This window comes from Chanodichthys erythropterus, chromosome 11 (assembly GCF_024489055.1).
Source record: "Chanodichthys erythropterus isolate Z2021 chromosome 11, ASM2448905v1, whole genome shotgun sequence".
Taxonomy (NCBI): Eukaryota; Metazoa; Chordata; class Actinopteri; order Cypriniformes; family Xenocyprididae; genus Chanodichthys; species Chanodichthys erythropterus.
In genome coordinates, this window is record NC_090231.1 from 40740602 (window position 1) to 40767656 (window position 27055).

General features: G+C 37.6%; 5 protein-coding genes across 6 annotated transcripts; 1 reads left to right on the forward strand and 4 right to left on the reverse strand.

Moving 5' to 3' along the window:
- The first annotated feature begins 4461 nt into the window (after nt 1-4461).
- On the forward strand, nt 4462-20595 carry LOC137029956 (Fc receptor-like protein 5). Of its 2 annotated transcripts, XM_067399806.1 has the most exons (8): nt 4462-4479; nt 11665-11943; nt 12033-12383; nt 12459-12737; nt 15373-15636; nt 16061-16306; nt 20141-20251; nt 20332-20595. In XM_067399806.1, the coding sequence occupies exons 2-8, from the start codon at nt 11727-11729 to the stop codon at nt 20394-20396; spliced, it is 1533 nt and encodes a 510-aa protein (XP_067255907.1). In that variant the 5' UTR covers nt 4462-4479; nt 11665-11726; the 3' UTR covers nt 20397-20595. The 2 variants fall into 2 exon arrangements, with proteins under 2 accessions (XP_067255907.1, XP_067255906.1); XM_067399805.1 differs by having other exon boundaries at nt 20141-20595.
- Nucleotides 20596-22909: 2314 nt separating this feature from the next.
- On the reverse strand, nt 22910-24495 carry LOC137029963 (histone H2B-like). Its single transcript, XM_067399819.1, has one exon. The coding sequence runs from the start codon at nt 23284-23286 to the stop codon at nt 22912-22914; it is 375 nt and encodes a 124-aa protein (XP_067255920.1). The 5' UTR covers nt 23287-24495; the 3' UTR covers nt 22910-22911.
- Nucleotides 24148-24459, reverse strand: zgc:154164 (uncharacterized protein LOC767782 homolog). Its single transcript, XM_067401191.1, has one exon. The coding sequence runs from the start codon at nt 24457-24459 to the stop codon at nt 24148-24150; it is 312 nt and encodes a 103-aa protein (XP_067257292.1).
- Nucleotides 24496-25138: 643 nt separating the features above from the next.
- LOC137030016 (histone H3-like) lies at nt 25139-25549 on the reverse strand. The gene has a single exon (XM_067399928.1). It carries the CDS (start codon nt 25547-25549, stop codon nt 25139-25141), a length of 411 nt encoding a protein of 136 aa, XP_067256029.1.
- Nucleotides 25550-26557: 1008 nt separating this feature from the next.
- Nucleotides 26558-26944, reverse strand: LOC137029962 (histone H2A-like). Its single transcript, XM_067399818.1, has one exon. It carries the CDS (start codon nt 26942-26944, stop codon nt 26558-26560), a length of 387 nt encoding a protein of 128 aa, XP_067255919.1.
- Between the last annotated feature and the right edge of the window lie 111 nt (nt 26945-27055).

The following is a 27055-nucleotide window of genomic DNA, read 5'->3' on the forward strand; positions in this document are numbered from 1 at the left end:
CCACAGAAAAAGAGAATGTCATAAGCAACTGGAACAGTTGTTTTTGGGTGGATTAATCCTTTTGAGTTAAGTTAGCTTAAATGAGTGACTTTGTGATATTCCACTATCCCTTCATTTGTAAAAGTGAAAATGCAATGCAGAAGTGTAAGGCTAATTCGACCTCTCCTCAGTCATCAGTTTCTTTACTGTACTGTCTAAAAATATGCCCATTAAATATCTTTAAAATCCAGTATACCTGTAATTGTTTTAGTTCCAGTGTAAACAAAAATATCAGGAAATCCAAAACTAGTTAGAGGACAAAGTGCATGCCCTCTGTACCTGTACTGATGTTCAGTTATTGTGTTTTGTCTTTTGTATGAGTACAGTGGTAGAGACAGAGAAGAAGTGCCTTTGATGAGGAAACCATGGCAGCCATATATACGGTAAGTTAATACTTAGTGAAAGGAAAATTTACTAGAAACATTAAGTTAAAAAAATAACTGATTTTTGTCTCACAGTCAAGAAGAGATTTCCAAATGTGTCCAAAGAGGCTTTGAGGATTTGACGTGGGGAAACGTATTTGTTTGAATATTGTAATTTTTTTGAACATTGTAAAGTATGTTCCTTGCTGATTATTATTCAAATGTTCATGTGTTACAGACAACAAATAAAAGTTTTTCAAATGTGACATGTGAATGTATTTTCTTGGGTTGAAATATGTAGGGCGAAATATATTTTTAAATGCTTTTGTAAAATATATTTTGAAAATATATTTTTTTTAAATATACAAAAAATGGCCAAAAAATACATTTTAGGAAAATATATTTATATAAATATATTTGAAAATATGCTTCCGGCTGAAGGGAAAGACTCCTTAAATATGTAATTAATCTAATTAAATATAATAGATTAGACTCCTTTGTGTAGTTAAACGGATGCATACATATATTTGAAAGAGATACTTTTTTTCTAAGCAGTGGCTTACTACAGCAGATGTAGTTTTGCTGATCACCACTGTATAATGATACCATAACCATAACCATAGATGTAGTTAAGGTGGACATTTACTATAGTGACACTGTAATAAAAGGTTTAATGAAGCAAAATGCAAGACATTTTTAAGTCTAAATGTAAAGATAACAAACTCACAGAATAATGTCCAGTATGTCAAGTGTGTCATTTCTGTAATACTCTATCAGAGTATATTGTTTTCAGAGGGTTTTCCTGAACACATGCTATACACACATGCAGAAATATATATTTGACTATTGCATCATGAAGTCGCTGCATGACTAGAACTAGTGGATGGCAATGAACATGTCTTTTACCAAACTCCTGATGAGCACTGGTGCTTCTTTGATAAAGGCAACAATATGGAAAAAGATAAATTACTATTTTCAATATTGGTTCTGCACGTTTCAAAGAGATCATAGTGGACACCACCGGGAGAATGCAGGGGAAAACGTGGAGACAGATGTTTCACGAAGACCTGAAGAAGTGTCCCATGGAAAGATGTGGAGAACGGGGCCACAGATTGGAGGACACTTGTTGCCCAATGTGCCCAGCACAGCACTTGATGATGATGTTGTGAGTTCATACATAACTGTAGGATTTCCTTCTGTAAAGAGTGTTGCATAATTAAATGTTAAATGCATTTATGTAATAAGTTCACTGATATGTGGGCATTTCCATGATTAAACGTATGTCTTTAATAGCAAGCTATATTTATATTTAAAAAAATAAATAAAATAAAAAAATAACATGTTTCACATGCAAGCAGGACATTATCAGCAGTGTAACTGATTATGACAAAATAATTGAATATCTGATGTCATGTGACAAGTCAAATGCAAACAGAGGCAGTTATGAGGTGTGGAGTTTGAGGACTTTGAGACTAGTTAACAAATGCTTGATAAAATTATTGATAAAGGGTTAAAATCAACACATAGGCCTACATACCATTGCAAATATTTGCCTTTGCAGCTTTCTGTCTCTCAGTCCATTTCCGAAAGGCCCTTTTGTTCTTTTCAGCTGAAACAAGAGAAAATAAAATATTGCACGTCTACGCGACGTCTACTGCACGTCACGCGACAGTGTTTAATCACCCTAGTTTAGTATTTAATTTAGAAAGCAATGAAAAGCAAAACCTAAGCAGAGGTGACGGATATAATGCAGTGACTGAACATGAGGGAGCTACCGTTAATCTGATTAATATCGGGAAACAGAAAAGACATTATATCAAATATTAGAACAGCGTTTACGACTTCTTACGAACATCTGGCATACTGAACTGATGCCAAATATCACAATGTGTTCTGAAGGAGACTTCTTCAGCTTGATTTCAAATTCGCTTCTGTTTTTGACGCTAAAGGTTTCCTATTGAAAGCAATGGAGTTTCCAGTTTGTCCACAGAGTGACGCCGAGGGGCACCGCTGGCGTATCCCAAGCGACGCTGGGGGCGCTTGACCATGCTTCAAGTTTTGATGCCTCGGGAGTGAGAACAGGTTGAAGATTAATAACTTTTTTACACTTTGTTTCAATATTCTCAATATGCTTCCTCCATGAATATTTTTCATCCAACCATGATCCCAAATATTTAAAATCTTTAACTTTTTCTATATTTTCATCAGAGGTGGAAGTAACGAATTACAAATACTCGCGTTACTGTAATTAAGTAGTTTTTTCAGGTTTTTGTACTTTTTTGAGTATATTTTAAAATCTGTAATTGTACTTGTACTTAAGTACAAATTAAGCAAAGTAATCTACTTCACTACACACACATTCCGTTACTGAGTACGCCAACAATTTGAATCAATACTGAAACCTTTGACCAGCATATTGGTAGCCAATAAAGTTATCCAATCGTAAACGGACCAATGGAAACCCTGATACCAGTCATACTCATTCTCTCGTCTTCCCGACAGCGAGTTTTCTGAGTCTCTGGCAATTTGAATGCACTAATAGAGAAATGCAATATGATTCCTGTTTGCTATAGAAATATGAAGAAAACAATCAAACTGTTGACGAATTGCAAAGTCTTCCATGTGAAATATGGTGATGCAATTTAGCAACAGAAAAGCAGCTGCAGATTTTTAACTGATCCTAGGCTATTACAGATGTCAAGTTTTTAACAAATGTAAAATATATGGAAAATATGCAGACATTGGCAAAATGTAAAATGCTAACAGATTGGATCACGTGTCCGTTATATCAATCATCTGGCTATTCTCAAACACCCTTGCTTGTGGCCGCCTACTGTCGTCTACATCAGTGGTTTTCAAACTGTTGCCGCAGCCCACTAGGGGTCCTCAGTGATCCTCCAGGGGGCCGCGAGATAACTTTAAAATTAATTTAAATATATTAATATAATTTATTACGTTACATTTAAAAAATACATTTAAAACAAGGCACCATCAAGGCACCACAAATACATTGATTCATTTGTGCTCCGATGCTTCATGAAGCAGTGTTTTGAAATCGGCCAACACTAAATAAGTCTTTTTTTTTTTTTTTGCCACACCAAAAGTATTCTCGTCGCTTTATAATATTCATATTGAACCACTGTGCTCACATGAAGAGATTTAAATATGTTTTTAGTACCTTTATGGATCTTGAGAGAGGAAATGTCATTGCTCCCTATGCAGGCCTCACGGAGCCAATGGATTTCAACTAAAATATCTTAATTTGTGTTCCGAAGATTAATGAAGGTCTTACGGGTGTGGAACGGCATGAGGGTAAGTAATAAATGACAGAATTGTCATTTTTGGGTGAACTAACCGAATGTCTGCTATGTTCGCAAAAAGAACTCTGAAGGTTTAAATCTATCTTGAGTTTCTTCTTTAAAGAAATAATAACATGGGGTTAAAACGTGATAACACTACAATACAAATGTTTTTGTGAATAAAAAAAAAAATAGGGGGGTGGGGGGCTGTGCAGTCTATTGTTTCGGAGAGGAGGGGGGCCTTGGCGTAAAAAAGGTTCGGGACCAAAAGCGAGGCTTTTGGCATCTCAAACAAGCCTAATAACAATGGCTGAAGTGGAGCGATACTGAAACCAGAGAGCTACTCACAATCTGTGCAAATGCCTAAATGAACCACCAGCTCAGCCGCCGCCAGGAATCAGGCACTGCAACTGTTTGTGAGAGAGTAACTCAAATAAGAGCAGTCGAACGTACATGAATAGGCCTACATGCCTTGTCGTGGTTTCACTTTGTATTCACTGCTGTCCGTGTGTGGCAGTGTGAGAGAACACAGTGCGAGGAATACCTGAAGAACTAAGTCATTTAAAGAAGGCCTAGATGAACAGAGCTCTACTTGCATGCATTATTACAGAGATGTCGTTGTCTCTTTCTTCATGTATTTCTGTGTAGTTTTGTCTCCTCCCTCGGCTCTTCTTGAAGTGACTGTTTAACAGGAAGTCTCTGTTTTAGCACTCACAGCACTGTTAAAACAGTGCATTAATGTGACAGTATGGGGTCTAGTGCACTGCCTCTCTTACTCTGTGAGTATTTTAATCATGTTTCTGTTTTCTTCATTTAGCTAAAGACAAAATAATGGTTGTGCTCTAGGAGTGTCTGAATTCACAGTCTCACTTTTTATTGTTTATTGTTCAAATTCAGTGTGATGTTACATGTTGATCAGATAAAGAGTTTTAGAAAACATGCATTTATCTGTGCTGCATGTGAAAGATGGAGGCGCCCTGTACAAAATGTTGCTTCCATGTACTTTGGCTTGTTTTTGTAGAAACTCTTGTTCTTCCTATTTCAATTAGTTTAGATAAAGTTGTGTTAATATGCATTTGTATTGTATGTTTCTGTATCTTTAAATAAACTCTCCATTAGACCCTCAGAGAGACTGAGAACACAGCTTCTCTATCACTTTTTATTCTCTCTGCCTGACTTACTGCAAAAAATACAACAACAACAACAAAACACACACACACACACACACACACACACACACAAACACACACACACACACACACACACACACACACACACACACACACACACACACACACACACACACACACACACACACTATATACAGATATATACACACGTCTTTGTGTGTACTTATATATATATATATATATATATATATATATATATATATATATATATTACGTACACACAGAAGTTTGGACACTTAAATCACACTTAAAACAAAGAGGCTTCTGCCAAGAAATGATGCTCAAGATTTTCTCAGAACTAACTTCTCTTTTTTTATGAGACACTTTTTCAGTTACTTTTAATTGTATTTTTTGTAATTTTTATTTGTCTACATGATACATCAAGATCCCACATTTGTCTCTGCTGTTTTATGTTCATATCTTGCTGTTATGTTCACAGCATCTGTTTGTATAGGAGGTCCTTGGGCTGCTAAAAGAGTGAAAAACTCTGAAATATGTTCAATCAATCAATCAATCAATCAATCAATCAATCAATCAATCAATCAATCAATCGGACCAGTGGTTCAGTACTGAATCTCATCTTTGTCTGATGCCCATTTAGTTTTTATTTATTTTTTTTCAGATTATTTTAAAAACATGCAGACAGGTGATTCACCTTCTGCCAGTGAGTTAATTTTATTTAATTATTATTTTTTTTAATTTAATTATATTTTATTTATTATAAAATTACATTTAGATATACAAGCTCATATTAGTTTAATTCAACAATTTACACTGTAATCAATGATTGTGTGCCATTAAGATCTTGTGACCAACTATGCTTAGCTTTATTCATTCAGTATGGCTTAGGCTGTAAGAGATAAGAGGCTGAAAACAAACACCTATAGAAGTTACACATAAGTTCTCTATATTATTATTACCTCATCAGCTCTTTAAAATAAGTGCTGATTTATTCTTATTCAAACCTTTGACTGAAAAAAGCCCCACCTGCCAGTCAGAACAGGAACTGTTCAACAGCTTTATCAACATAAACCACACAAAACAAGGGCTTTAAACAGATTATTTTTATTCTGATCAGTTAATCAATGTTTGAATTGTGTTCTCTCTCCTTTGAGATACTTATATTGTTTATGATGTTTGTCAGTGGATAGTTTCCAATTGACTTCAGACTGTGATGATGATGTCAGATTTTACTCTTATATCTGCTGTTTTAATGTATTTCAGTAATATAGAGACATTTAGTCCTATTAAAATGTTCATTAGGCGCCCATAAATTAATTTCCCATAAATATATTAGAATATTAGTCAATACTGGCTACATATACTGTAATTTGTGTGTGTGTGTGTGTGTGTGTGTGTGTGTGTGTGTGTGTGTGTGTGTGTGTGTGTGTGTGTGTGCGCACATTTTTGTGACTATCAGGACATACATGGGTATGACATAGGTTTTACAAAAAGAGGTGACTTATGAGGACATTACAGCATGTCCCAATTTTTCAAAAGGCTTATAAATCACACAGAATGAGTTTTTGTGAGAAAGTAAAAGTGTGCAGTTTCCTGTGATGGGTAGGTTTAGGGGTAGGGGTAGTGTAGGGGGATAGAAAATACAGTTTGTACAGTATAACAACCATTATGCCTATGGAATGTCCCCGTGCGTGTGTGTGTGTACCATTGCTTCTTAACGTCGACATGAAATGGAAGTTGTGATCTTTTTTCTTCCATATTGTACTGTATATCCATAAAGCGGCTTCTGGACGAACAAATGTTGGGAGGGACTTGATTTTGTCCATGGACAATTGATTGTATATGGTTTGCTATTGGAGGATCTCATGTGAGTAACAGGTTGTCCTGCCCTCAAGCCAGTAAACACATCATAAGAGAAGAGATGTTGGTGCAAGAGGGAGGGAGAATATCCTGATTAAAGATTGAGGCTTTTAAAAAATAAAATTAAATTAAAATTAAATTATGTGCATGAATAAATCCTTTATAATGAATACTGCAATATTCCATAAAAAAAAATAATTTGTCACTTTTGATTTCATGGTGGCTATAATGAGAGTGACTGCATTTTATAGCTGAAGTAACTTTAAATTCTCAGGATTCACATCAGCATTAAACAGTATCTGTGGGTGAACAGAAACAGACTGGAAAACTAGTTCAGTGTGAGTTCATGCAGTGACAATCACTCACGTCTTGTGTGTGTTTGCATGTTTTTTCACAATGGACAGACTTGTCAATTGTGACAAGTCTGTCCAGTTATGGATGTTTCCATCTTTGATATTTACTTTAGTCACCATCATGATGTTTAAAGAGTTTTAAGTCAAGTCAAGTCAAGTCAAATTTATTTATATAGCGCTTTTACAATTGGTAATTGTTTCAAAGCAGCTTTACATATTAGAAGCACAGAAAAAAAGGGAAGTGGTTAAAACTGTACAAACAAGCGTGGTAATATGTAACATATACAAGATGGTGCTACATTAAGCCAATGTCGGCTGACTTCCAGGGGTGGAAAAAACCCCCTAGGAGAAAAACCCAGCGTGCTAGCACTGGGAAAAAAGTCCTAGGAGGGAAAAAACCCCTTGGAAGATATATATATGTAAATGTATATGGAGATCAAAATCTGAATTGTACATTTTTATTTTAGAGATTAAAAATCTATTATATATAAATATACGTAAGCGGGTCAGTACACGTGTAAAGGACACATAGATGGAAGATCAGTTTCATCACAATCAAGCTCTGTTTATCTCTCTGTGAAGGGTGAGTTGAACATCATTGTCCTCATAAACTCTCTACATGATCATGATCACAACCATTCAAGAGTCTTTCACTCTCAGATGTTTCATTCACACTGATGATAAATACAGTTGTCACTCCTCTTTCGAGGGCTTGATTTTGTTTCATTAGTGGTTCTCACCTGTAAGGTAAAGCATCACTATTGTTCTCTTGAATACTTATTATTGTCCTTCCACACAAAACTTCGGCTCGTAACTCGTCCCGCACAGTTTGTCACAGACCAATGAATGAGGCGTCAAATTGTGCAGCTTATTGAGGACTGCTGTATGTTTTATAAGCAATCTGGTGTACGGTTTTCACACAGCAGCAAAAAAGGGGGCAAAAAAGTCCCATAGACTTTGCATTGTTACAAACATTGACGGGTCATCGATCAGAGCAAGGATTTCTAAATTGCCCAACAGACACACTATGGTGAAGGGACAGCCCATGAAACAGGGATTGTGCATTCTTGTTTTTTCTGCTATGTTAAATTACATAGGAATTTTATGTTGAACATAACTCTGGATCACAGTGTCAAAGAGTCATGGGGGTTGGTTTATACCACTCCCTAGCAACCAAACAGACTACCCTAGCAACCATCTAGCAATACCTGAATCTCTGCATCTGAACATCGTATAGAGATAGAGGTCAGCTCTTTTAAGTCATGCTAGCAAACAGGACTTCCAACATAATACACACGCTAGCAGTGAATAGCCACATGCTAATAACCATTAGCAAAGTGTTAAATCATGCTAATAACATGCTAAGAACTTTATAAAACTCCATAGTAACCATCTGTGACAAATAGCAACTGCATAGCAACACCCTAGTAACCACCTAAGATACCCTAGCCATGCCCTAGCAACCAACAAGAACACCTCAGCAACCACCTAGCAACACCCTAATAACCACTCTGGATACCCTAGCAGCTGCCTAGCAACACCCCAAATACCTTAGCAACTGCATAGGAACCACTTAGCAACACCATAGCAACTACATTTACATTCAGTCATTTAGCAGATGTTTTTTTTTTCAAAGCGACTTACAAATGAGAATAGTAAAAAGCAATCAATTCAACATGAGAACAACAGTATGTAAGTGCTGTGTCAAGTCACAGTTTAACCAATGCTCATAGCAAGGATTTTTTTTTTTTAAATACACAAATAGATGGAAAAATAATAGAAATCAGAGAAAAGAAAAATAACTAAAAAGTAAGTGCTACTATTACTGGGTTAAGTGTTGATGAAAAAGATATGTCTTTAGCAGTTTTTTGAAAATGCCTAAGGACTCCGCTGCTCGGATAGAGCATGGCAGGTCATTCCACCAGCCAGGAACAGACCCGGAGAAGATCCATGATTTTGTGCCCCTTTGGGATGGCACCACAAGGCACCGTTCACTTGCAGAAAGCAAGCTTCTGGAGGGCGCATAAGTCTAGAGTTTAGGTATAGTGGTGCAGAGCCAGTGGTTGTTCTGTAAGCAAACATCAGAGCCTTGAATTGGATGCAAGCAGTTATTCGCAGCCAATGCAAACTGATGAAGAGAGGTGTGACATGCACTCTCTTCGGTTTGTTAAAGACCAGTCTTGCTGCAGCATTCTGGATCAGTTGTAGAGGCTTGACAGTGCATGCTGGAAGGCCAGCCAAGAGAGCATTACAATAGTCCAGTCTGGATAGAACAAGAGCTTGGACAAGAATTTGTGTGGAATGCTCCGATAGGAAGAATCTAATCTTCCTAATGTTGTAAAAGGCAAATCTGCAGGACCGGGCCGTTGCAGCGATATGATCTGTGAAGCTTGATCATCGATCACCACTCCAAGGTTCCTGACTGTCCTGGAAGCAGTAATGGTTGATGACACAAGTTGAATTGAAAGGATGTTATGAAGTGTTGGGTTGGCACTGACCACAAGCAGTTCCGTTTTTGCAAGGTTGAGTTGAAGGTGGTAGTCTTTCATCCATGCAGAAATGGCTTTCAGGCAGGCTGCGATGCGACCAGCAACCATTGGATCATCTGGTTCGAATCAGAGGTAGAGTTGTGTGTCATCAGCATAACAGTGATAGGAAAAACCATGTTCCTGAATGACAGATCCTAGTGATGACATGTAGATGGAAAAGAGAAGTGGTCTATGCACGGAGCCCTGAGGTACCCCAGTAGCAAGATGATGTGACTTGGAAACCTCACCGCTCCAAGATACCCTGAAGGACCTACCTGAGAGGTAAGACTTGAACTACTGGAGTGCGGTTCCTGAGATGCCCTTCCACATGAGTGTTGACAGGAGGATCTGGTGGTTAACTGTGTCAAAGGCAGCAGACAGCAAGATGAGTACTGATGATTTTGAAGTTGTTTGTGCCAGTCTCGGGGCTCAACTACCCAGAACATCCTAGCAACCGCCTAGCAACACCATAGCAACCATCCAGAACACCCTAGCAACAACTCAGAATACCTTAGCAACCACCTAGCAACATCCTAGCACCCATCCAGGATACCCTAGCAACAGCCTAGCAGCACCCTAGCAACCATCCATGCCACCCAAGCAACTGAGCGCTGAGTTTTGCAATGGCAAGCACTGCTCATTTTCTTCAGGAAATGTACACATCTAGTTTTCTCTGTTCTTGTGGAGCAAAACAGAATGAAACTTAATGCAGATCTGAAAAAGCATTTTAAAGCTGAAGTATTTTTACTTGAAGTGTGATCTTAAAAACAAGAGAAACATGATTTAACAGAAAAAGATGTCTGTCTGACGCATGTGAACACAGACCTGAGGAACAGCTAAAAATATTTCTGTGTGAATGGCTGCTAATTACACTTCGGTCCCATCTATTCAGTAACATTAAACATTTTTTTGTTGTTGTTTTATTATTTCCATAAAAATATTTTTGTATTTAATTACTTAATTGCTGTTTGAACTTACTGGAAATCTGTGAGACTTTATACAAATGCAGCTGTGATTTGATTATAAGAAGATCATGTCATTGTTTTGTACCAGATTATGATTTACAGTTCATCAAACATTAGAATTAAGATTTATTTTATCCGACACTCACACCAAAGTTTTAACATTAGCTCAACGCCTGAAAATTAAAATACTGTCATTGCTTAATCACCATCATGTAGTTCAAAATCTATATGCCTTTCTTCCTTATAAACAAAACAATATTTTTAATAATGCACTGATGTTATAATGAATGACATGATGAACTTTCAGAGTTCAAAAAGGACACAAAAGCACCATAAATGTATCATAAAAAAAAAGTCTTGTGATTTTATATGATTGAAGTCAATAAAAAGAAGACTAAGAAGAGTATTTTAGTCTGCATCATCATGACATCACAGCACAGTCAGACAGTCTTTCTGACAAGCATGAACCTGAGATGATCACGAGTGTCTATACAACCTAAACATTACTGTCCAGAGACAAACACGCTTTACAAACAAAACATAAAACCTCTGTTTACTGACAGTTTAGTCATCTCTGATCACGAATGTTATGAAAAAAAACTAATAAATAAACAGAACAATTCACAGAAAAGTACCTGTCAAAACTCTGTGCTTTGTAAGTGACCAGAGAAAGACATTAAAGCTCAGATAATTTTTCTGAACAGCGGAAAATAAACTCTCAGAAGAAATCACTCATCAAAAACAAAGGAACAGATGAACAAGTCATTACCTTTACTAGTAGAAATATAGTGAATTTATTTAGAATCTACAAGATTTTTGTTATAGTTAAACCATGACACATACATGTAGACTGGATATGAATATCCGTGTTTTTAATTAGTTATATTAATAATTGCAAACTAGTAATATGCACTAACAAAGTAAACAGGGTCAATTTTGATTTCATGCCCACTTTAAATAGATCTGTGTAATGCTGTAAAATCCTTGTTTCAACACTTACTCTCTTTTGTCTCTTTTTCAACTGTTGCACATAAATGCTCAATGATTTGTCAAACACAGGTGAACTCTGACTCTTGAGGACCTGAATCTGTTCTTGTTCTCCTGCAGGTCTAAAGCCAAAGCCTGAACTCACATCAGATCCTGCAGGAGCTGCACTGACAGGAAACACAATGACTTTGACCTGTCACATGGATCCGTCCACTGGATACTGGGACTTTTACTGGTACAAACACACACTGAACCCTGAGACAGAGAAGAGAGAAAGAAACCCCTACAGACTGAAGATTGATTCAATGTCTGATGGAGGCCAGTACTGGTGTAGAGCTGGAAGAGGGAAACCAGTCTATTACACAAACTACAGTGATGCACTGTGGGTCAATGTTACAGGTGAGAGAGAAAACTGTGTGTGAGATCAGAGACAATATCTGCAGAACATCTAAAACTATAAACAAATGTAATAATTTGTGTTTGTACAGAGAGTCCTAAAGCTGTGCTGACGGTACGACCTGATGAACGAGTGTTCAGAGGAGAAACAGTCACTCTCAGATGTGATATAAAGTGGAGAGGAGACACTGAGTGGACATACAGATGGGAAATAGAGGGAACCAACAACTTCAACATAAACTCTGCCAATCGATGTACAAAACAAGAGTGCTGCACCAGTGGAGTCAATAAACAGAAACACCGAGAAGCTGTCCGTCTGTGCTCAACACAAGAGTTGAACATCAGCATTGTTAAATACTTTCACAGTGGTAAATACACCTGTACAGGACAGATAAACACTCAGATCTCTCAGAGCAGTGATGCTGTTAACCTGACTGTATCAGGTGAGTTTGTGTTTGTTGTGATCAGCTTCTCCATCAGTTTCTCTGTGGCTCTGTAACTCATGATGTTTTGTTCAGATGAAGCTCAGGCAGCAGTGCGAGTGTCTCCACAGCCGTGGCTGACTGAAGGAGAGTCAGTGACTCTGATCTGTGAGGCTCCTTCAGGTTCCTCTACAGGCTGGACGTTCAGCTGGTTCAGAGATCATGATCATCTGTCAGACAGCAGCAGAGGAGCTGGAGGATCTTACACTCTCAGTCCTGCTGCTCTACAGCACACAGGAGTTTATACGTGCAGAGCAGAGAGCAGACCAGCCTATTACACACACAACAGCAGCACACAGCCACTGTGGGTCACTGGTGAGTCAAAACATCTTTCAACATTCATTTGATCTATTAAGTTACCAGTCAACAATCATCTGAACATGTTCTCATGACAGCTAGTCATGAATGTCCAGTGACCAGACACCTAGAAAATTAAAGGATTACTTCACCCAAAAAATTAAACTTCTGTCATTAATTACTCACCCTCCTGTTGTTCCAAACTTGTAAGTCCTTCATTCATCTAAGGAACACAAATTAGGATATTTTTCGATGAAATCAGAGAGGTTTTTTTTTTTTAATCTCCCATAGAAACCAACTAAATTACCACATTCAAGGTCCAGAAAAGTAGTAAAGACATTGTTAAAATATAGTCATTGTGAGTGCCGTGGTTTAACCTTAAAGTGACAAGAATAATTTTTGTATGCATAAACAAAACAAAAATAAGGTCTTTATATAGGAGACTGGTTAAAGAAGAAATTGTTGAATATAGGGATGCTCATTTCGGTTAAATTTCTCGACCGACAACCGACGCTCGTTATCCGATTATTAACCGTTAACTGATAAGATTATAATATTGTATAGCCTATATAATATGACATTAAATAAAAAATACAATTGACGAGTGTCTGTGTCTTCCACGGGTTTATTTTAACATGCAAACAGCAGCATAGAACAGATAAACAACAGAACCTGGATTCACATTATCAAATTGTCACGCACCTGCAGCGTTTCTGACAGCAGAAAAAAATAATTTAAATAAAAGGCATAAAATAAATAGGCCTACACTAAATATTTTTCACTTAAATGTTTAACAAATTAAGATGACAAAACAAAAACACGGTGAATCCATTGAAGCTTTTAACAACCGGTATTTTAGACATTTTTTCCGTCAAATAAAAATAGCAGGCCTACCTCAAGGATTGTTATTGTTATGACCACGGACGGTGCACGTGTGCACACCGAACGCGTCTTTCCGCGCTCATGGGCAAAGGAGTTTCTTTGAAAGGCTCGCGCACGAGACTAAGCGGAATGCGGGAAATGAAGTATACCATGGCCCTGAATTGTAATGGACTGGAGCTCACGGTTCACATCGAGAGAAATGGGAACGCGGGGGCACCGCTATGCGACCGCAAAAGGCACTTTCACTTTCGTGATCAAAGTGTATGCCACTGATAAGCTTTGTATTATGCAGTATTACAGTAGCATACACATACCAATTAAACGCGCAGGTCTCCTCTCGTGCGTCCTCCCCACTGTGTCGCCGGTCGAGGCAATAATTTTCGTTTCGCTTTTAGATATCTCTTTTATTGATGCCATCAATGCTTTTAACTCAAAACAGTCCATAAACTACAAATCCTTCAGTCAAGCCAGCTCGCGCGTCAATCTGAGAGATCAGCCTCTTACCTTAAAGTGTCAAATTTCTCGGTTTCTGAATGGACGGTTTTGCTTGATTGACAAACGCTAACGTTCGGCCACGATTTATATACCATCGACCTGTCCTAAAACGTTAGCACGCTGTGATCGATTGCTTGGAAATGGTCAGTACTTCTTTTCGCTCGCTTCATTTTGCTTGTTGCTTAGCGAAATATGTCTGGCACGTGTGAAACGCCCGGTGAGTTAACAAATAAGCATATATGTATATATATAGCATATTTTTCTTTAACCATGCAGCAAAAAAAAAACAAAAAAATCGTTTAACTGATAGTATTAATCGGTTAAAATTCTTACTTTCGGTTAACGGTTAAACGGTCAATGCGAGCATCCCTAGTTGAATAGTGTTGTTTTTTGTTGTTGTTGTTGTTGTTGTTGTTTTGGGGTTTTTTTTGTCTCATATATTGCTTCTCTAGCACCAGCAACAGGTCAATTTATATAGTATTTTTTTTCTTCACCAAATTTCTCATAATCTTTGGACAAAAAGCAAATACATTTTTGATATTGAAAACCTTTTTTTGCAGTAATGCATAAATTAATTTGACATTAAATGTAACATACTACTATTAAAAAAATATTTAATTATTTTTTGAAAGAAATTAATATTTTTATACAGCAAGGATGCATTAAATTGATCATTTAATGCAAGTAAATACATTTATAATGTTACAAAAGATTTCTGTCTCTAATAAATGTGGTTCCTTTGAACTTTCTACTCATCAAAGAATCCTGAAAAAAATGTATCAGTTTCCACAGAAATATGAAGCAGCACAGCTGTTTTCATGAGTGATAATACTGAGAAATGTTTTTGAGCACCAAATCAGCATATTATAATGATTACTGAAGGATCACGTGACACTAAATACTGGAGTATACTAAAAATTCAGCTTTGATCACATGAAAAAATTAAATTTTAAAATATAATACAATATACATTTTAATTGTAATATTGTTTTACTGTATTTTTATTCAAATAATATGCAGCCTTGGTGAACAATATATTTTAAAAGAGTAAAAAATGTTTTAAATTACTGATTTTCTGTTATTACTGTGTTGAAACTTTTCTATTCTTTGTGAACAAAAAAATGAAAATATCAGAATTATTGCATAAACAAATGAATGAATTCTTAAATATATGAGTTTTCAAATTGTAAACAGATTGTTATAAATATTAATTTAATATTTGTGTCCCTGTAAGTGGATCTCAAATGACAAAAACTGAATTAACTCTCTGTCTTAGGTGTTTCTTCTTCAGTGTCTCTGGTCATCAATCCCAGCAGAAGTCAACACTTCTCATCTGACTCTCTCTCTCTGAGCTGTGAGGATCAGAGTAACTCTGCTGGATGGACAGTGAGAAGATACACAGACAAAGACACAAAAACTTGTTCAACACAAACAGGATCTGCATGTGTAATCGAGTCTCTCAGCACATCTGACACTGGAGTGTACTGGTGTCAGTCTGAATCTGGAGAGAAACATCATCCTCGAAACATCACTGTACATGGTGAGTCCTGTTTTCTAATCAATAACTGCACTCATTCTAAACTAAATTCTAATTACAAAGTCCGCACACATTTTTCACAATTTTTTATGTTAGTAGTTAACATTAAAATTTGAAACCATTTCACATTTTGGCAACATGATGGCTAATGAGTGTGAATTGGTACAGTCTCATTTGTACATTTTCATATGATCATCTTGCGCCCAACTGATGGTTAGGTTAAATGTGTCGAATTGTTTAAATTAATACAAAATCATCACCTCGTAAAATAGTTGCGTTTTCTCATGAGATCGGATTATAAACACAAGACTGAAAAGCACAGGAGGCACAAAGTAGAATTCAATTCATAATATCAGTATTTTGAGTATAAAATTGTTTTGCTTTATTCTCACTATTTACATTAAGCACAAATGTTTTGTGTTAGTAGATGGTGAAGTGATTCTGGTGAGTTCTGTTGATCCTGTGATTGAGGGAGAGACTCTGACTCTACACTGTTTACATCGATCTACAAACTCCTCGATCCTCAGTGCTGATTTCTATAAAGACGGATCACTGGTCCAGAATCAGACGACAGGAGGGATGAGCATCACTACTGTCTCAAAGTCACATGAGGGTTTCTACTACTGTAAAACAGAGAGAGGACAGTCACTCCACAGCTGGGTCTCAGTCAGAGGTGAGAGTCTCTGGAGTCTGTAACTGTGAGATGATTTGATTTGATTCATGAGCATCTGACGAGATTCGCCACACTATTATTATATACGAGTCTCTGGCTCTTATTTCTGCTGGAGAACAATCAATTATTGGCATCAGTGTTTATTGTTTCAAATAAACTCACATAAACAAAAGTATCTATCAAATCAAATCATACAAAATAAACTAAATACTGTGCTGTTTTTGTAATCAATTACAAGTGAAATCTTCAAGACCTCATAACCAACATCCTATAGTTAAAGGTACAATTTGTGATTTTTTCCGCTAGAGGTCGCTAGAAGCCTATTCAAAACAAAGGCGTAGTTTGATGACGCCAAGTTTTAGAGCGGAAACTTGGGACATGTGGTCTCCATCTCAACAGAATAGGGATTGGAGTCTGGAAGAACTCATGTTCGTGGATGCGATTATTAATGTTACTGTAGTATGAAGCAGAGCAGGACCGAGTGTTGCGGGAGCTGAACGAGGAGCTGGAGCGATTGATCAATACACACCTCACGAGCAGTGGGACTTTTATTATGACACAGTCGCCGGCGCCGCTTCCACTTTTCCGGTCATGAGTTTACGGGAGCTGTCCTTGTCGACAGAACCAGCGGCAGATGGTAAACAGTAATTATGTTCCATAAATAAGTAACACAATCCACCATAAAATGTGCAAGAAGTAAATAAGGAACTGCTTGAAGCAAGCTAGTGGTTTGCTGGACACTACTTCCGCATTTGTCCACGGCACTGTTGTCATGTGGTTTCTACGTCAGTAAAGGCGGTAACAAAGGTAACTGACGTCATTGACAGGCGACTGCACTGCCCTGTGTCACTGTTTAGAATGGGAATTTTCTCATTATTTACAAGTAGTTGAAAACATTAGAGATATTGTTTGTAATCAGCTGGACAAAATATATAACACTAGCCTAGTGGTTTTTGGATATTTTACTGCAAAGATTTTACATATTGTACCTTTAAATGACATTCCTGCCAGAATGTGACTGTCCATAGATTAAAGGGGGACTCAGTAATATTTCAAATACACTGTTTGGAAGTTAGTCGTGCCGAGACCAACAACAGACGTTTAACCAATCAGCATTAGGGGCCGTTTGATTTTCGAAGAGAGAGAATGAGCAAGAGAGATTTGAAAATAAGAAAAAAAACTGCAGAATGACAAGTGGGTCACAATATAAAACAGCTCAAAAGAATATCACTGGAATAAAGGTTTATGCCTGGGCAAGCGCTTTAGTACCCGGTTTATATTAGAAAAGCTTTCCAACGCTGATGAGAGCTAAGTGGGAAGGCCGGAAAACAGACGCAGAGGCTGTTTTGATCCCGCTCATGTGAGTAACACTGGGTTTTGATTGTCTGGAGCTGCTGTGCTGTTTGTGACTAACAATGAACACTTTGTATTTACTCTTGTACACTGTATGTTCATTTTTTGTGCGTCCGTGTCGTTCATTCATCAACTGCGCTTTATTTTTTGTGAATCATTTTGTTACACATCAGCTGTGATAAACAGACATCCACTTGCATTGCATGTGTAACAGTGGCCAGATAGTGAGAGTTGTGCAGATAAACCACTGTGCACTGATGACCGTTAGAGAATGTGGTGTTTAGCGTCATTGATAGTGCATTCGCCTTACATGCCAGCAGCGATTGGAGCAGGGTGATTAGGATTGTCTGAGTCTGAGTTTTGGAAGCGGAGCAATGAAGAGAGCGGTGGGTTTGTTTGGGTTCATTTCAAATATCAACAATGTCCAACAGTGTAGTTCAAATACTACTTACAGCACCTTTTAAATGTTTGTTTGTTTTGTTTTGTTTTTTTTTAATGTTTTTTTTTTCCATTTGAAATCTGCAAGGAAGGAAATCTTCAATTAGGGCAGGGGTTCACCAAACACATTCCTGGGGCCTCCCCAGCATGTTTTCCATGTCTCCTTAATCAAACACACCTGATTCACATTATCAGCTCATTAGTCGAGACTCCCAAGACCAGAAATGGGTGTGTCAGACAAACCATGCAAAATATGCAAAATGTGCAGTGTTGGGGAGGCGCAGGAATCTTGAGACAAAACAATGGCAATGACATATTTTAAGGTCTGTCAGTACATCTTACTTTCAGTTCAAACAGCTCAATCATGCATTTTAGCCTTGTCTGTGAAACCGGGGGTACCTTCTTGGGGGTGAAGAGGAGTTTTATTATATAAACATTCAAATAAATCAATCACAGGTTTAATATACTAAAGTGCCATAACAGTCTCGTTTTTAAGAATTCTGGCCTACATTTCATCCCTAAGCCTTGTTTGTTCATTAAGGACTTGAATGAGAATTAATGTTTTGATTAAAGCATATAAACAATAATGTTGATGTATAATGAACAGTGTTGGGGAAAGTTACTTTTAAAAGTAATGCATTAAAATAGAGTTACTCTCTAAAAAATTAACTAATTGCATTACTTAGTTACTTTTTATGAAAAGTAATGTGTTACATTACTTTAGTGTTACTTTTTCTCACCTGGGCTGGGCTTGCTTCTTTGTTAATAACAACAAGAAAAGTTCTATTTTTGGCAAATGTTAAATGTGATGAAGAGGATCTTTTCATCAACTGAGAAACCAAAGACTGTTACTGAGTTTTTGAAATGAGCGCATGCGTAAGAACAACCCCCCCCTCCTTTCGAGGGAACGCCTCCCAAAACTCGTGCACGAGTATTGGAACACGAGTGTTTACCACCGGCATTCGCTGTATCGTGTTAGTGGATTCATTATGCAGGTAACTCATAATGTGCAGTTGTTACTCCTGTCTTCTGACAAAAACACTGCATGCGGCACCTGTGGAGTGTGGAAAGTTACTGGAGCACGCAGCCGCGCTCGTCTCTCACAAGGAATGTCACGGCAGTGATTGACAAGCCAGAGGGCCAATCGATAAACGATTGGCTGATGTTTTTAAGGCCCTACCTCGTGCAGAGATGATGTATATTAATATTATTCCTTTCAGTTCACCTAATAAATAGTCTTTTATCAGTTAGTAAAGACAGTTTCAAGTAATATTGCATGTATAAAACAAAACATCCTCTTTAGCACCTTTAAGGCCCTTTCACACCAAAAGTTAAATGAATAAGCCTCAGGCTGAAGGAAATGCATATTTACGCCTGTACAGTAGAGGGTGCAGCTCAAACAAACCTTTTAGCTGCCATTTTGGATTAAAGAAGAATATAATACAGGAAAAGAACGTCCAACACTCTTATTTCTAAATCTAAAGTAATTTTTGCTTATTCGCATGGTTGAATTAGATCATTGAAGGTCAGCATCAAAGACATTGAGTGAGATTAAATACATAAAGTATATTTGTGTAATTAAATATAGTTTGTTACGTTTGCATAAATTCTGAGATTGCATTTCACTGTTTTTATTAACTTTGAGGAATACTGAATGTTTTCGTGCAAGTGAGATAAGTAAATGCATGTTCACATTTAGTCTAGAACTACGATAACCATCATTAACCATTCACACAGTGCACACAACACTTCTGCACTTTATTTTTCTCAACATGGCGATAGGAGAGCTGTCAGTCAATAAACGTAAATAAGAAACGTACATATTTTGTAAATTGAAAAAGTAATGCGTTACTTGAAAAAGTAATCTGATTTACTTGTAATGCGTTAAACCCATCACTGACAATGAGGTAATCAACATAATAGACATATATAGAAGTAATCGAAAGCAAGTTTTAAGTTAGTAGAAAAAATCTATTAATCTCTAGTGGGCCTTTAATACAGAGCAATGTTGCTCAATAATGTGCTTGTGTTTCTCTTTTTCAGTGTCACGTTCAGGTCAGATTTCGGTCTTCAAAATCCTCAGTTTTCTTCTGGCAGCTTGTCCGTATCTGGTAGCGACAGCTGTGCTGCTTTACAAATGTTACAAAACGAGAGGTAAAACTTCTGTTTTCTCTCTCACTCACTCGCTGTCTTTTTCTGAGTTGGAAATAAATGTTTTTATGTGTATTTCACAGTTCCATCTGCTGAAGACCAAAGTCAGTATGCTGTAACAGAGGAAGGAACTTCAATCCGATATTAACGTTTTAAAAGATTCAGAATATTCATTTTACATTCTTTTATTTCTGTCAGCATATTTGATTTACCTTATATCATTTGTCATTAAGCTAAAATATTTTAGTGTCGTTCTGCTTTTATTTGGTACATGTTATTATTTAGATTTGTCATTACCTTAAAAGAACAAGCTTCAATGATTTAATCATGTCTTTGTGATGTTTGTTCTTCCAATAATGAAGGCTTGACAATGATTCTGTTCTTGTTTTATTGATTTTGGTTACCAGTTGCCTGTTCCATTTTGCTTTGTTCTGTTTCACATGTTCTGTGTAAATAAGAAATAATTAATAGTTGAAATTAACATGTATATGCCAGTAAGTGAAATAAATGTCTTTGTCTCACATTTGTAAACCATCATCTAAGCCTAAAACAATGTCTTAATGTCATATTTTCATGGCATTTCATTGTAAGGTAATGAAAGTTGTTCTTTAGATGCTTAGTGCCACAAAACTCACTGTTAAAATTCTATAGGCCTGTATACATTTGACAGCAATTTTATATTAGACCTTAGTATGAAAAATGTTCTTTAAAATGAGTGATGAGATTTCAGCACAGAGAGGTTTCTACTCAAACATAAGTTCAAAATTTTCAGTAAAGACGTCATAAAGGTCTTGAAATTCATTTAATGTGATGAACACCAGGTACTTTGACAGTTTAACAGTGAAAGAGACTTCCAACAGCAACAGTGGTAGTTAATATAAAATATTCAAAGGAATCCTTTCCACCATAGCACTTGTATTACACACGAGTTTGGCTGTAAAGAGGGCCCTCAAATACTTCAAATTAAAAAAAAAAAAAAAAAACATTTGTGAATCTGCTCACACAAACTTGCAAGTCTTTGTTTGTTTTATGGTTTCCTGGCTGGTCCAGTCAGTCGGTTTCTAAATAAAGCTACAAAAGGGGGCTTTAGAGTGGTCTTGAAGTCTGTTTTTAGGAGAGCGAGGTTCTCTTTAACACTAGAAGTCCCAGAGAGCAGCCATTTGGCTTTTCTACCTATAAAACCCGCAGGACAGCCGATGGGCTGGAAGTCTTTAGGCTAATATCCTTAATCAGCTGTGAACAGTTGCTTTTGTTATGTAAACAATGTGGGGCCATGCTGAGCCACTTCAAGGAAACTTGTGTTTCACTTTGCCATCTTAGGGAGAAATCAACACACATGTTTTTTTTACTTTGTTGCTGAGATCTATTGATAAAAATAGTACACAATAAAATAAAGAAACCAACCATTTGTACACATATTTACAAATAATATTAAAAAGTGAGTGAGTACATTCCAGCAATCACTCACAATCCTGGCACTGCCTGGCAATATATTATAAATACATTCATTATATATTAATCTTATATTTGAAATACATCATAAGTCCATTTTTAAAAGTGTTTGAAAGATGGGTTCAAGTGTACTACAAATGGTAACTAAATACATTTTTCTATACAGAGATAGTATGTTAAAAGCACATTTTAGTTCAAATTCATGGTGTCTCAAAATAGCTTAGTTGAGTACACTTAGATGTTCTTAAGATTATCTTAAGAAGTACTAAAGAAGAGCTTTTAGTATATAAGTGCATGGAAATAGAGCACTGGACATTATGGAAGTGTAAAAGTGTACTAAAATAAAGTGTATTTTACGGCACTTTTTTTTTCACCTGGGTAGACACTCCAACACTTTCCGTTTGCATTAAGATTATTTTTATTACCACACTGGCAGATATTGATCATTTTACTTAAGTAAAATGCACTTAATTTAGATCCCCCCAGGAAACAAGACTAAATATCATATATAATTTTCTCATATAGAAAATCCATCTTGATTTAAGATTTTTTTTTTTTTTTTTTATTTACTTAAAATAGGATAAAAAAAATACTTAGTATGAAAAGCATTTTTACAGTGTGAATGAGTGAGTTAACTTTTTAAACATCACTTGCACTCCCTCATTTCAGGGTTAACATACTCAGAGTTTTCACTTAACCTCCTTTCTGAAACCGGCCCATGGTCAATCAAGTTCTCTGCTTTTAGCAGCCCTCCCTCCCCCACACATACAAACAAGCCACCAGCAACCATTCACACACACACCCCCAACCCCCCTGCAGATTGCTCAGGTAATGACCATATTTACACATGAATTGATGCTAATGATAGCCAAAAGACTAGCCAGTTAGCATCCACTTGGCTAAAGGAGGGTTACAAATCTCTGGGACTTCTAGTGTTAAATGTATCAACAGGCATCGTTTCCTGATTGCAATTACATAGTAAAAATTCAGTGCTGAATAAAATACAATTTTACATTAAAAATAAGTGTTTTAGAAGTATACCTCTTACATAAAACTGTTTAGAATCTTTAGAATATCTGCAGCTTCAGCAAAACGACAAATTGGTCGTTTTGCTTTGTTGCCCCCAATGCGGTGTTTGTTTAGCTCTTTTTAAAGAATGTGGGTGGCTCTTAAAAGAGCCTTTGGGATCGCTGATCAGATTAGATACCGTTTTACTTTGAGCTGGTGTATTTGGTCACAGCCTTTGTCCCCTCAGACACGGCGTGTTTGGCCAGCTCACCGGGCAGCAGCAGACGCACGGCAGTCTGGATCTCTCTCGATGTGATGGTGGAACGCTTGTTGTAGTGAGCGAGACGAGACGCTTCACCGGCGATGCGCTCGAAGATGTCGTTGACGAAAGAGTTCATGATTCCCATCGCCTTGGATGAGATTCCGGTGTCGGGATGAACCTGCTTCAGGACTTTATACACATAGATAGCGTAGCTCTCCTTTCTGGATCTCTTGCGCTTCTTTCCACTCTTCCCGGCGGTTTTAGTGACGGCCTTCTTCGAGCCCTTCTTAGGGGCGGACTTTGCTGGTTCAGGCATAATGTTTCGTTCAAAGACACAAACAACAATAAAGCTGTAGTGCCAGAGGCGGGTTTTTATACACTGCCCTATGCTAATTTAAGGACCTGTGTGATTGTGAGTGGACCGACCCACAGAATTATTTCATTGGCCACATTAAACGTTGCTTGACTTGTTGGCGAGCCAATCAGAAGATTTAAAATATAAACCACGCCCATCTACAACAACTATCGACCATATCAACTCCATTCCTTCATTTCCTTGCATTTTTCAAAGTGAAATATTGTAAATAATTTCATGACTACACACACAGGGCCGTTTCTAACCCCTCTGGCGAACTCCCTATTGATTTGGCTTTGACCTTTTCATGATGATGAAACTAAAACACTTAATTCAGGTAACGTTAAGCACAAATGACGTTCTCTGCCGCCTTCTAACGTTACATCTCGTTTCTCTATTCTCTTCCTAACTGCATCGGCCACCACCAGGAGACTTGTCACATACACAAGTAACCATAATGCCTCGAAATGGCAAAAGTACAACATAATCAAAGAAATAATAATTTGTATTATTTTTATTTTATTAGAGTTTATATATATATCTCTTGGTGGGGCGGGCGCCCCCCAGCTGTTTGCGCCCTAGGCGACCGCCTAGTTTGCCTATGCCTAGAAACGGCACTAACTACACAGCTGAGGATTCTGTATTATTTTAACGTTTATTTAAAAGCAGAGTGTTTACTTAATGTAAAAACCACGAATTCACTATATTGTAGATTATACTGCATACAATAAACATTGAAAGTTACTTAACCATAGAAACTTGTTCTTTATGTGAAAAGATGGGTGGCTCTTAAAAGAGCCGTTGTTTTTTTCCGTGAGTCACTTAACCTCCGAATCCGTACAGGGTGCGTCCCTGTCGTTTCAGAGCGTACACAACATCCATGGCGGTGACGGTCTTTCTTTTGGCGTGTTCAGTGTAGGTAACAGCATCACGAATGACGTTCTCCAGAAACACCTTCAACACACCGCGAGTCTCTTCATAGATCAGGCCAGAAATACGCTTGACTCCGCCACGGCGAGCTAGACGACGAATAGCGGGTTTAGTGATTCCCTGGATATTATCGCGAAGAACCTTCCGGTGACGCTTAGCGCCTCCTTTTCCGAGTCCTTTACCGCCTTTTCCTCTTCCAGACATGACTATACGCTTGTCAATTCGCAACCAAAACGAAAACCGAATAAAGAAATTAGTGAAGAAAAGGCTCTTATGGTCAGCCAGAGGACCTAGTTGAAACCATATGGGCGGTTCTAGCATATGTCATCTGTTACGCCTATCCAGTGTTGCCAAGTCCACGGTTTTCCCGCGGAATTGAGTTACTTTTACAATGTTGCCGCTGGTTGTTTTTAATATCCGCCGTCCGCTCAAATAACATGCATGTGATGCGAAATTTACCACCCCGCCAAAATTGCAGATTTTAACCCCCCGAAACGCGATTAGGTTAGTTTTAAGTAGGAAACCTGGCAACCCTGGCCTTATCCAACATCAGCTTTATGATTCGATTGGGGAAATAAAATACTGCTTTATCAGTCAGATACTGAACATTAGATCACACATCAGAAAACTAATCAGTTTTTAATACATATTTTTTCCCTTTTGAATTTTAAATGGTTTGAATGTAAATCATTTGTTTTCTTAGACTGAATTGTTTTTAGTTTTGAAGTTTGAATAAGAAAGCACTAAAAGCATTTACTTCTGCAAACTTACATGTAAAACATACATTAGAGTAAGGAAAAACAGATGGAAATTCTTTCATAGAGACATTGAAGTGGCTCTTAAAAGAGCCTTTTGGGATTGTATAACTGATGCAGCTGTGGATTTAAGCGCGCTCTCCGCGAATGCGGCGGGCCAGCTGAATGTCTTTGGGCATGATGGTGACTCTCTTGGCGTGGATGGCGCACAAGTTGGTGTCTTCAAACAGACCAACCAAATAAGCCTCACTAGACTCTTGCAGAGCCATGACAGCTGAGCTCTGGAAACGAAGATCCGTCTTGAAATCTTGAGCGATTTCTCTCACCAGACGCTGGAATGGTAGTTTGCGAATCAGCAGTTCAGTGGATTTCTGATAACGACGAATCTCTCTCAGCGCCACGGTACCGGGCCTGTAACGATGAGGCTTTTTGACGCCGCCGGTAGCTGGTGCGCTCTTACGAGCAGCTTTAGTAGCCAGCTGCTTCCTCGGGGCTTTTCCTCCTGTAGACTTACGAGCGGTCTGCTTTGTTCTTGCCATTATTTCTAATGAATTCACTTACTGCTTTGAAAAGCACAAAAGAATGAATGAATGGTTCGTTTGAACACAGCATATTTAAGCATAGGGCTGCCATGCATTCATTGGATAGTGTAGCTTCAGAGAGATTCGATTGGTTATTGTCCTAAAAACAGTCGGCCAATGGCTGTACGCCTGCTGTTTTCAAACAAGAGACGACAGTTTGTGGTTCCCTTCCCGCCCAAATATTATTTGAAACGAGTTTTAAATTTGTACACAAAAACCCGTTATTTAAATTGTATTAAATGTGCAGAATTTTAATTTTTGAGTTGGAAGGAACTGTAAAAATTGAGACAAGTACAGTTACTTATCACTTATATCAAATATTTTATTTCTTTGTATTTATATACATAAATAATAAAGTTAAAACATCTTTTAGCCATGCTGATAAAACTATGGCCCCGACAGGGCTTAGCCTAAACCAGGATTAGGCCTTAGTTCAGTTAGGATAAGTAGCTTTTATAGTTACCCCAGAAGAAGAAGAAAAACATTACTGGTGAGCATCTTTAGACAAAACAATGGCACTGACATATTTTAAGATATTTCGGTACAAGTTGCTTTCAGTTAAAACAGCTCAAACATAAGCCTCGTCTGTGAAACCAGGGGTATATGCATTTTCATAATACATTCATAAAATCTTTAATAAAAGCCCTACCTAAAATTTCTCCAAGAATAAAATGTATTTTCATTGACTTACGATATAAAGTAGATGGGGAAAAAAAATTCTGAATGGAATTTGTAAATGAACCTTGGTATTTTTTTTTTTAACTCGGTGGCATTATTTTGATCCATCAATATTTATTGACAATACAAAATCTGACGACTCATGAACATTCATCTTAAGCGTTACTTCTTTTCTTTAAGCGACAGGTACAAATACAAATATAAATAGGACAAATGAAATCACCCTCTCAAAGAGAAATTGGGTGGCTCTTAAAAGAGCCTTTTGTTTAAAGAGAACCTTTTGTCAGTTTATTTGGTCTTTGCTGGCTTCTCGGTTTTCTTGGGCAGCAGCACGGCCTGAATGTTGGGCAGCACACCACCCTGAGCGATGGTCACACCACCCAGAAGCTTGTTCAACTCCTCGTCATTGCGCACCGCCAGCTGCAGGTGACGAGGAATGATACGGGTCTTCTTGTTGTCGCGAGCGGCGTTTCCAGCCAACTCCAGGATCTCAGCAGTGAGATACTCGAGCACAGCGGCCAAATAAACCGGAGCACCGGCACCGACACGCTCGGCATAGTTGCCTTTGCGGAGAAGCCTGTGAACACGGCCGACGGGGAACTGCAGTCCAGCCCTGGAAGAGCGAGTCTTGGCCTTGGCGCGAACCTTACCACCGGTTTTGCCTCTACCACTCATTATAATGTGTAATTTACTCAACAAGTAAAACGCTAATTGGAAATGATATAAGACTAATCTGGACAACTGTGATTCAACATTTAAATGAAAGCGCACCGTCTCCTATTGGCT